Source organism: Mastigoproctus giganteus, chromosome 2 (genome assembly GCF_048544385.1).
Source record: "Mastigoproctus giganteus isolate SK-2022 chromosome 2, ASM4854438v1, whole genome shotgun sequence".
Classification (NCBI taxonomy): domain Eukaryota; kingdom Metazoa; phylum Arthropoda; class Arachnida; order Uropygi; family Thelyphonidae; genus Mastigoproctus; species Mastigoproctus giganteus.
The window spans coordinates 95057727-95070380 of record NC_143576.1 but is presented as its reverse complement, the minus strand read 5'-3'; the positions used below and the strand labels follow the sequence as shown (position 1 = coordinate 95070380).

Sequence of the window (12654 nt, the reverse complement as noted above, 5' to 3'; positions counted from 1 at the left end):
TTCATCTGGATTTAATTAGAATTACATAACAGATTATTTCCTGGTTCTATCAATTATGATAAATTACCTTAAATGTTTCTTCGGAAAACGGTGCAATCGCATTCCAGATTTCTTACATAAGTAACACTTCTTCCCGTTCATGATGTTACAGACAATTACACAATAAAAATGAAAAAACACAAATAATTATAATAATAGTAACCAAAAACGCTACGAAAAATGAACTTGACGCGCTCAACGAACACTAATCTTTTCAAATACAGTACAGCTTTTTTTTTAGCAATGGGCATGTGCGTTAGTATTCTGTGGATTTTAATCGCCGCGTTAGTTCAAGGGTCTGATACTCGTGGCGCTGGGAATAATTGGGCAAGTGTCCACTCTGTATCTTACTACTGTGTTCAAAACGATCTCTAATTTTTGTCGAAATTGGAATATACTGAGTAATATAATACTATACTTCAGTTATTGTTACTTACCTTTCCTTTCTTTCGGTTTTTAATTGCGATATTAACATTATCCTTGGCCTTGCAATAAATGGCAATTATATTCTTTCAGTTTCTTGTTTTCACTTTCAATAGTATCCGAAGGGTACTAGGTACTAGGAAAGTCATTCTGGTGCCACGACATCCACCTCTCCCTTAAATGTTTGAGATGTGCCTTGTGGATCTTCTAACATTTCTTAAAGCTTTATAAATGCCTCTCAAATATATTTCTGAAACGATAGATAAAAACTTAAAGCCATGGTTTGTTAATGCTGTATTCTGTAATTTAACTTTAAATTGGGAATAAACCTTCCATTAGAAAGTTTTACAATGTAGATAAGAACATTTGTCTTTTATTTGCTTACAAATTATACGTCAAGTTTTTACAGTAGGTTGTACTTACTTTTGTACTATTTACGATTACAGACAATGGAAAATTGGCCTGACCTAAATGGGGAATATCATTAATTCTCATATTCGTAATTCGTATAATTCAAATCTCTACAGACTCTAAAAGCTAATGAAACGCAATATAGTTTTTTTTTTTTTTTTTTTTGGACAAGGGTAGGATTGTGTAGGAGATAGATTAACGTAGCGGAATGATGTGCGGTCACTCACGCATAACTATCAGCATCTAGCCAAGGGAGCTTGTCGAATGAATGGCAGTTGCGACTATGTACAACTGGTTACGGTAAGGCTACACATTCGATATGCAATGTTAGTCTTCTAAGCGTTAGTCTCCACGCGTGTTACTTTTAGCCTCTTTTTAAGAATTGAACAAAATTAATTTAGTTAAAATTTTACCTTATCAGACGGAGAAAGAAAAATATGCGGTTATTAGGATGAAATGAAAAAGAAGTGGTGCGGCTCACTCGGAAGCCTTAAAAATTTGCAACTTTGAAAAAGAAGTCAAATTGTGTGAACAATGTTGGAGTTTCTTTCACTTCTTCTGTGCCTAAATTTCATGCCATCTGTGGCTTTTCCTCAGGGTGCGCCTGCCGAAGCCTGTGGTTCATTATTACCTAGACATTATGGAACCAAACCCTTACCTCCATACGAATCACCATATTCCTTTACAGCATCCAGCAGTCACTATACGTATAACACCGATGGTATACAAGGTAAATTAGAATTTAATTTTTATATTTATTCATTTATATATGTATTTAATACACGTATATTCATTTATATGTGTAAGGAAAATGACTAATAATGTGGTTATTAATAAATAATAGTGAACGAGTAAGCCTACCTACCACTTTAGCTGTAAATTTAATTAGCGTCTACGTTCTGGATTCTCTTTGGAATCCAGTCATCACGTTAAATGGAGGAAAAGTTCGTTAACATTCTGAAAATATATAACAAGTTATTTATGTATCTATTATTATCTAAATAATATAGTCTTTTAACACATCGCATTATTAATAATAAAGGCATTTAAATAGCGTTGGAGTTTTCTTAATACATTTTTAAAGTAATTGGTTATTATGGTCATTATGATAAAAAAAATGAAGTTTTCACTATAAAATACATATATAGTATAGTACGAGGTTGTTGGATTAAAACACGTTTCACGCATGACAGTTCTCAGCAATTTGGGGAAACGTACTCGCATAAGCTTAAGCCAAAACAACATCACATATTAGGTCATAACAGGATCTGTTTCGTTTCGGTTGTTCTTTGTTACGTTGTGTGCGTATTTTTTGTATGGCTTTTCACATAAACGGTGGGTCCGAAACGGATCAGGCTGCACTTGTTCGATTTTCAACTGTCGAAGGGCAAGACAAGACAATTGCAAGAAATTCATAACAGGACGTTGGCTGTGTATGATAAAGTGACTACTCAAAAACCGGACTGGACAGCAGCACAACGGGGTAAAGTACTCTTTACTGATGAGAGTAGAGGGTGAAAAATAAAAAAGCAGTGGAAGTATCCTCAGTCTCCAAGATCGGAAAACGTCGATCCCATATTACTTCTGGAAACGTTATGTCAACGTAACTTTTCGACCGGTAATCTGGTGGAAAACTTACGTAACAACAACGCAACTTTTTGCTTTTGGATTTGGAAATGCTCGAAATGCTTACACTGCACTCAAATGCAATGTTGAAACTTTGAACCTCTTCATTCTGCTGAAACACGTTGCAATCTAATTTAGGCCTTGCTTAAAAAGATGCGCTTGTAGGCACTCATAGTTCAGCAGCTATTTGCAAATTACCGAATGGTGAGCACGATTGTTACAGACGATTGGTTTCATACAGTGCTACAGACAACGAAATGGCCAGTAGACATCTGGATGACTTTACCCGGGGTCGAATAATTGGGAAGCTAGAAGTGTGAGGAGTGTGTCTGCAGAGCTCGGTATCGCTCATAGCATCGTCTCACGTGCGTTGTCGGCCTTCAGAACGACAGGTACAGCTTCAGAAGGACCAGTGGTGGTCGTGCACGAAAAACAACGCCCAATGATGACCGCTATACCGCTACAGGCCAATAGGGACCGACACCAGAGAGCGGGATCCATTTCAAACCAGCTGCACAGGACGCAGAATATCGCGGTTTACTGTGGCCGGCGACTCCACAAAGGTGGACTGTTTGCCCGACGGCCAGTGCGCTGTGTCCCTTTTAACACCTGCCCATCTGAGACACCGTTTAACAGCGGTGCATCAAGCATAAAGACTGGACAGCAGCACAACGGGGTAAAGTACTCTTTACTGATGAGAGTAGATTCAGTCTCAGCAGCGATTCTGGACGTCAGCTAATCTGGCGAGAGGTTGGCACACGGTATCACTCAGCAAATATCACTGAAAGGGATCGATATGGCGGTCGAGGTGTTCTCGTCTGGGGAGGCGTTATCTTGGATAGACGTACACAACTCTAGATACTAGAAGGCGGTACTGTAACCGGTGCATGCTACTGTGCTGCGGTAATCCTTCCCAATGTGTGTCTGTTCCGAGGTGCCATCGGCCCCGAGTTCGTGTTTATGGATAATAACGCTACATCCCATCGCACTGCAGCTCTTGATATGCTTTTGGAAAGTGAGGACATTGTTCTTATGGATTAGCCTGCCCGTTCCACCGATCTAAATCCCATCGAACACATATGGGACGCTCAGGGGAGATGCCTAGCAGCACGTCCACACCCACCAAAAAATGTTCACCAGCTGAAGATGGCGCTGACAGAGGAATGGACGATGTACACGAACTGGGGGCCGATGGCACCTCGGAACAGACACACATGGGGAAGGATTTCCGCAGTACAGTAGCATGCACCGGTTACAGTACCGCCTTCCAGTATCTAGAGTTGTGTACATCCATCAAACTTATCGACAACATGGTTCTAAGTATGGACAGGAACAAGCTTCTATCTGTCGTTGTGGAAGTTGATAGCTTAAATAAATTCAAGGAGGAACTGGACAAACATATAGAGGGAACGGTTGTGTGAATTTTTTTTTTTGGCTTGCTTTACGCTTGCTTTCTTGCATCACATGCCTCTAATACTATTACTATTCCCTAGGTGCATCTCGTAGCCTCCAAAAAAAAGAAAAAGAAAAAAGGATTTACCTGAGACGAATGCCCATTTCAGCTCGGCACCACTCATGTTTGCGGCGATCGACAGCTTTCGTTAGAGAATTTGCCACCATCCGCTCCGTGGTCTCCTTCAAAAATTCAACTTGGTCGTTTCTTGCTGCATCACGAATGAAATGATGTTGCCGTTCAATGTGTTTGATGCATGCATGATGAGTTGAATTCTTTGTAAGGTCCAATGCACCTTTGTTATCAGTGCGGATTGGTATTGCGCTTCCAGTATGCATAACTTACAGCTCCTCGATCCTCATGCGCAACCATAATGCCTCCTGTGTAGCATGGGCGAGTGCCATGAACGTTCAACAACCGAGGCTCGTTCAACAGCCTCGGTTGTTGAACGAGCCACAGTTTGCTGCTTTTTACTTGACCAGCTGATCACTCCATTGAAAACGTATGTACTCATCGATTTTCTATTTTCTCGGTTGTCGGAGAAATCTACATCTGCGTAGCCAATGGTTTTGGCTGGATAGGCCTTCGTGAAGACAATTCTTGCGTTTGTAGACCTTCTGATGATGCCAAAATCTCGACGATGCCAAATCTCGTACTTGCTGCTGCTTACCGTAGAACACACAGTCTCATGAACACGTTCCAGTTTGTAGAGTTCTCCATCCGTTGATTTTGCCATGGCAATCAGCTTGCCAGTTGCACGATCCGTCGATTTGCACGTCTCCGCATCTTCAAATGTCGTTCTCACACCTTTTCTTCCCAGCTGTTAACAAGAGATTAAATTAAACTTGAGTCCTTCTGCGTAGCTTATATCTCGAATCGGTCTCGATTACTTTTCCTTTGACTGGAAGCAAAATCGTCGTATCTCCAATCGCAGTAATTTGACATTGTTGTCCCCCCCGATGCAGTTGTGACACTGCTGCCATTGTCTAACTGCTTAACATTTGTTAACCAGTCCTTTCGTCCTGTGATGTGCACCGTCGCGCCGGAATGTATGTACAAAAAAACCAAACTATTATTTTAGGCCACCCGAATAATGAAATTCATCTGCCGTGCTATGTACTCATGTCTGTTAATTGCGTGTGTTCTATGGTCGATTTGCCTGATATGCTGGATGAAAAACCTTGCTATCTACACCTGAGACCGACTAACTCAGCCAGGGAGTGAAAAAAACCCATTAAAGTTCCTCACGTCATCGACGGGATTCGAACCGGGCCTTTTCCACCCGGTGTGGGGAGGACGGTGACGATACCACTGTGCTACACGCGCAGACGGAGTCTATGTAACAATCGTTGACATTCAATTTACCAAAACCAAGAGCAATAGTCTGAGCTCATACAACTAGTCCCATTTTTGCGCTTTTAAAATTTCGGCCATGCTTACTATTATCTGATTTATTTCCACATTGACAATCCGCAGAACGATGCCCAATTTTATTACAATTGAAACTTTTTTTCTCGGAATTTTGGTTTCGCATTATTTCTGAATTACCCAGAGAGAGAGAGAGAGAGAGAGAGAGAGAGAGAGAGAGAATCACCTAGAAAAAGAAGAATGATGATATCCAGTTGAGCAATTCTTACCTTTTTATTAAGATATTCATCCGTACCTTTGCACTCAGAATAATGAATCATCACTAATTGTTCAATAAGAGCAGCTACTCTTGAAAATCCTTTCGAATCATATACCTTTTCCAGTAGTTCCCTTACTTCTAGGCCGGTTTTCAGCTCACAAATCTCCGTGTAAATATGCGACTTGACGCCAGACACTATGGCTACCAATGCACGTTTTTCTAACCTGTCATCAGATTTGGTGCCGTCCACGTAATCCCACAAATCACAGTTCGTTAGATGTATATCCAATCGATGTAATTCGAGATACCTTCAAGCTTTTCGAAAGACGATGGAAGCGAAGTATTTCCGATGGATTGCCTCACGTTAAAAAAAATAATCAAATTTCGATCACTTAAGACACACTATCTTCTGGGCCCATAACCTGTTAGTTTTAATAATATTTTATTAAGAACTTTAAATTAGGTTACACAGATAAAAGATAATGATCTAACAAATGGGTAAATTGACCCTGAAATGGGTAAATTGCGAATCCCAAATGCTAAAGAGAAGGCGATCATTTAAAATGGGCACCTCGGTCACCTCCAAGCTGCAGGCGATGCATCCACCAACTGTCCGTCTTCGACGAAGTCTATTCGTTTCCCGACTGGCCCCAAATACAACTCCAGATGATATCGAGTCACACATAATGCATGAACTGCACCTTACTGTGTCCGTCACACTTCTTAAGAAAGCACCCCTACACGCCGCCATAGCCTAGTGGTCAGGCGCGCGGGTGCCTAAGTATACGTGCCTTGAGTGACCCGGGTTCAAGCCCGCGACTACTGAATACGGTGCTGTTTCTTGTATTCAATCTATCATGCGAACTCCTCTGACCGTTTGGTCGTCCCGGAGTATAAACAGAAAATTTATTTTATTTATACATCGTTCAAAGTTGAGTGCGATGCACAGCATTTCAGCTCCATATCAGCGACTGCTCTCTGGCCGTCTGGATCACTACTCAGGCCATACTACGAACCTAAATCCAATATCACCCCACGTCTAGCCATGGCTAATGCGCTATCCCACCAAGACTACTCCCAGGCGTGACGCCATGATAGACTCTTATTTTCAGAAGCCCCAAAACCAGGAATCAGGGTCACACGATGACGAGCCCTATACATACCCTGATGACAAAACCTCTGATCAATCTCTGCAATACCACAGATCCAATAAAATCCACTCTCAGCTGATACCAACTATTGCAACCAACTGTGCTAAAAAGCCAACGAAGAAAATAAATCCTGTCCTCGAATCAGCACTCCTGAAGGTCTCATGTCACCTTACACTCAAGATTTTTTATCAAAATGTTCGTAGTATTCGGAATAAGCTCGAGACACTTGAGCAGATACTCCTGTCCCAAATGGCTGATGTCATCTGCATGTCTGAAAACTGGCTGGAACCACAACAAGAATCAATTGCCTCCGCCCAAGCTGCCGGTTACAAATCTTTCTTCACCTCCCGATTTCACACCTGTGGTAGGGGTGTTGCTGTTATCATAAATGCCAGCAGACTTGAGTTCGTACATGTAGTCTCCAGCAAATCCAATCTATTCGAAGCATTGATAGTAACGGTCAAGATCAACTCCTGCTTATTATATCTCGGTGCAATATATATACCCCCAACCCCCGATGCTCAATCAATGACATTGCATCCTGGCTAATAAATACACTCCACACATCTGCCATCCACCTCATTTGCGGAGATTTTAACTTCCCACCAAGTCTCCAACATCTTCATGAGTCACTTATGGCTAAGACTGCACCTAGTGGCCTCAGGATCATAAATGAAGGCCCCAACTAGAGGTCTTCATCGCCTGGATCTCAAATTATCGTCTGGTTCCTGTAGCGTCGACATTAAACCTGAAACTCACTTTGAATCCGATCATGAACCCATCGTAGTCCTATTGCAGCTCCCAACGCCCAACTTTAATGTCTCCCACAACGTCAAAAGGAAGATCATCATCTCTCCCACCTTCCTACAACCGAACAGATGCCTTTATGCAACAAGATTAATTCCCTGGGAAGTTCTTGAATCAGGAGATCCGGAACTGGCTCTAGACATATTAACTAGATGGTTGCACACTGTTACCATGTTCTCAGCAGCTAAACAGGTCAGTATCTCTGCTAGAACTAATGCTTGGTGGTCTTCGGAGCTAAATTACAGTTTCAAATGCAAACAGTCTGGTACAGCATATGACCGAACTCAGTACTCCAAAGCTAGAGCACTGTTTAACAGACTGAAACCTCAAGCCATTAAAAAATATACTGACAAGACCTTATCCAAAGGCAAAGTGCCATATACCCGTAACTCTGAACCAGGTTCCAACTTCAGTCCAGTTGAATGGATCAACTATGAAGCCAGATTCCAAAACATCACACAATCATATGATTACCAACCAGACCCCATTTCTGGTCCAGATGATGAGCTGTTTTCCATTCAAATCGATCGACAGCAGCTCCTTCAAGCCATCAACTCGCTGCGTCCGTCATGCACCGCTGGCGTCGATAAAGTCCCGTATTTCATCGTAAAGTGCCGAAGTCCATATATCCTTGATCCTCTGCTCTACTTGTTCAACTCCATCCTCTCTTATAGAGTGTTTCCTGCATCCTGAAGCAAATACGCTCTCGCCATACTACCTAAAGTTCAACACCAAGCCAGCCGAAACACTATAGACCGATATCCACTGCATCCATGCTCCTAAAGCTACTGGAAAAAGTCCTTCTTCCACATATAACACGCCATCTTCTTCCACAACCATCAAAGCAACTCCATTATGTTCTCCCTAATAGATCAACTGTCTCCAACCTTCTGGCAGTCCAAACGGAAATTCTAAATGCTTCTGGGGCCAGATCAGAAATGGCGGTTGTTTATGCCGATATCGAAACTGCCTTTGATAGCCTGAATCTTCTGAATCTCCTAACCAATTTCTTTCGGATCAAAGGTGACGTTTTCGCTTTTCTGCACTCGCTCCTCTGGAATAGAACTGTACCTCAATCATCGCAACCTCTCCTATACCCGATCCATCAATGCAGGTGTGCCGCAAGGTGGCGTTTTATCGGGGTTACTTTTTACCGCCCTCCTTATTCCGTTTGTGTGTAACAGAGATGATGTTATTACCTACGCCGACGATATAAAGTTCCTAACGGAAATACCACCATCAGCCGACAGAGGAGTGATCACATCGGAAATCTGTAATAAGATCACAGCTTTCTGTAGCCATCTCAACCATTTCGGTCTTAAACTGAACCCCCAAAATTCCGTTATTATGGTTTTTTCTCTCAAGAAGTGTTCCACATTCATACCACCCTCACTGGAGGGTGCAGTTTTTCCAAGTGTAACTAAACACAAAGATCTCGGTGTAACCTTCGACCCAAACCTTAGGTTCAACTGTCACATCGAATGTGTTCTACGCAAGTTCAGCCAAATGCGCTGGATTGCCCGTCAACATCTTCTTCATAACACAGACGCACGAACCACAATCAGATATCTGGAAACCGTTGTGTATCCTACCTTTCTGTATGTCTCTGAAATATGGGCCTCCGCAGTACCTTCTCTCATGAAGCCCATCCTCGCCAGTGAATACTGGATACTGAAGTGGGCAACCCGCAAACATCGACTCCCCCCCCCAAACAGAGGACCACCAGCATGGCCGACCAACTTCAAATCCCGCGGCTGCCTCAAATAATCGGCATGAGGAGAACTGTGACCACAGTCAAAATGCTAGTTGGCAAAATCAACTCCCCTGACTTTTAGGATATATGTCAGTGGCATGTTCCACTTCCTTCCTTACGAGCTGTCCCTCTTCTTCAGCTACAACGGAACAGGCTGAAGATCAGTGACAGATTCCTACCTGGCCAAGTACTTCCTACAGTATAAGCCCTGCTAACGATCGGAATTGATCTCCTGAAATTCGCTTCGGATCGCAATTACAGGCGCTCGTTGGCCGAACTTGTTCCCGGGACTTTTGTTTGGCCCCCTGATGTCGACTGTTACTGATATCTCCACTTGCTATCTCCTATGAGGCGCAGAACGGGCACGTCGCAGACACATCGAGGAACTGTTTCACAAGAATATGCGATACCGAACATCAATTTGGCACTGTGAAATATTCTGAATTGTGTGAATATTCTGAAATATGTGCTTTGTACATATGAACGTGTACATACCTTGGTGTATGTCTGCCTTATACTCATATCTATTGGTTAATGCTACGTTTTTAAGTTAATTTAATGTTATGTTATCTTTTTGTTATACTGTACATATTTTTATATTACCCTATATCATTGTCAAGCCCCTGACCTCCTGGCTGTGGCGGGCACATTATTGTATCTTTAGTGTACAATAAAGATTTTCTCTCTCTCTCTATCATGAATTGTTACTATTTGCTTAACACGCCTGAAATGTAACGCGCTGCGTACATTAACTAACTTGATATCATGTTTAGAACTTTGGATATACTTGACCAAAAGTGGCATCAACAAAACGTTCTTTATTACACGAAAAATGTGATGAAAATTAGAAACATCCCCTTAACCACGGAGTATATTTCTAAAATTTCTAAATATGTTCTTAAATATATTTATGATTATTGGTAAATATTTTACTCTTCTTAGGCTATTTTCAGAATTATAATTATCTTTCTCAATGCCGTGTTTAAAATTAAAAACATTATTTTCTGTGAACGGTGTATAACGACGCACGTATGTTCATTACTCGGAATCTGTAGAAATTTCCTACAAATATTACTACGAAATAAAACTCAAATGGCTTGTAGGATAAAAAAAGAAAAGGAAAGGAAAAGAACATATATAAGTTAAAGAATAAGAAACCATAATGCATTTGCTGAATTTGGGTCAGGCACTGGGTGTACCAATAGTTTATGAACTAATGTTCTTTGATCCAGGCAGCAAACCGGGACTCTGTGTCCAGACAACAACAACACAGAAGACGACTTGGGCATATGTTGAAAAATAAAAATCTGTGCTCTAATGCTTTGTTAAATTTGTGTCATCTATAAGCAGTTTATTTTGTGCTAGCTGAAAGGGGCAAGAAAACATGATAAGCAGAACAAGCCCCTGTTGATGGATATTATACCGGGGACTAGGATGCGATATATTTCTTCCTAATGGTTTTCAAAATAAAGCTAAGGTTATTCTGCACATAAAAGAAAACTATTTGCTAATAAAAACGCAGTGGGAGAAGGAGCCACTAAGTCGAAATGTAAGAAACTGGCTCAGCAATTACAGAAATCTATGTCAGTTTATCTTCGTTTTAGTCTAGTTTAGTGGAGACTAGTGTTGACCAAATGAAAATTCCCATCTTGGATCTCCATGATTAAATGTTAATGAATAAACTTTAATGCTGTGAAACTTTCCCCGTTTAACAGTTCTCTGAGCGATGAGATTTTAATGATTTAAATGCCACTTGTTGGCATTCGTTAAAAGATTATCCGGTATGTGTTGGTGTTTCCTTCAGGAATGAAAACGTTAAACGGCTGTTAAGCTTTTGAAAATTTCACCGAGCGGTAAGTAGTAATCGAATTACATCTAACAAACAGTTTTTCTCAAGTTTATTATTATTTATTTATTTAGCATAGTTTTCTTCCAGGTCAATGAATCAGTATCGCTCCAAATATTTGTTTCTCACATAATTTTTATCAATCTTGAAGTAGCTTAATTTCAACCATGTGATAGTATAATAAAAAAAAAAAAAAAAAAAATTCCAAAAATTCTTTTAAAAATCAAACACCATACGAAACTGTGAAATTAATAATCATTCCCAGTAGGGTATTTTAAAAAATTATAGGAGCCATGAAAAAGGAGGAAGGAATCTGGAGTATAAATTCTAAGAAAACTTTGGGAAAGAAAAAAAAAAATTATTTTTTTATTTTTTAACCTTCATAAAAAGTGTCTGTACTTTAACTTGGTGTACTCGTATATCTATCCATTCCCCAAACCAAGAACCAACTTTCTGTGTGCATAAGCAGTCTTGCTTGCTTTTCAGCCCTTTTTTTTTTTTTTTTTTTAATATTAGTAAGCATCCGTACAATTAGCAACGCAGTTCGGAGTTATTTCCTGCTTAAAGCAGAGCAGAACAGAAGATATTTGTGTTTATGCTTTCATGTGCACATGCCATTAAATATGGTGAATCATGTGAAATTTAAAATCATGTTAACATGCATTAACGTGAAAAATGTTGCAAAAAAACTAGTCACAAAGGCAGAACATCACAGTACTGTAAACCTTCAGCTTGGAGCAGAGAATGCTCGAATGATAATAACAGGCATATTTTTAAAAGGGCGGTGCGTGGGAAGCCTTAATGAAATAATATAATAATAGCTGAGGTTGCATAATTTTATGGGACGAGGCCTTTTCGAATTCACTTGAACCATTAGCTCACGCAATGAAATGAACTTTATGAAAAGAAAGACTCATTACTTAACGGTCCGTGTACCGTACGTTCTTTCTCGCCGGTTCAATTTTGGTGCTTTTATGTCAACATCCTCTATTCCTCCCTGCACAAAAATAAACTATAGTATTGTGTAATAAATGTAACTTAAATGCTGTTATAATTTTAATTTATTGAAAAAATCACAAAATATCTTATGTAAAAACTGAAACATTTTATATTGACAATACATTTTTACAAAACATTTCTAATCTGACTGCGTACATTCTGCCCCAGTGGAAAAGACATGGAATGCTCTGGAACCAGTTGTTAGTTAGGATTTAGACGTCGCGATTGCTATTGTAAGAACTTTTTGGGAAAGTAGTACTATATTTACATCGTTAGTGGTTGACCAAGGAAGGGAAAGATGCATCATTCGTATCTTAGATGAGATGGTTTTCCTGGAATAAGATTCAGAATAGATCCACCTCTTCCTTTAACTGTTGGTATGATCCGCTCAGGTTAATAGTGTATTTTGTCTGGCAGCACCAAGGGATTCTCCTGCCCCCCAACTCTGCGACGGTATCTCTGTGATGCATAAAACACTGTAAAGATTACCCTTCTGTAGGGACAACCCCATCTTGCACT

The 12654-nt window shown here is 40.4% G+C and overlaps 1 protein-coding gene across 1 annotated transcript in view; it reads left to right on the top strand.

Annotated features, from left to right (window-relative positions):
• The first annotated feature begins 1407 nt into the window (after nt 1-1407).
• Nucleotides 1408-12654, top strand: part of LOC150089434 (putative defense protein 1) — a 37342-nt gene continuing 26095 nt past the window's right edge. The window contains exon 1 of the mRNA XM_090389980.1: nt 1408-1603. Within this exon, the coding sequence (XP_090246106.1) occupies nt 1408-1603 (196 nt within the window). The remainder of the gene's footprint in view (nt 1604-12654) is intronic.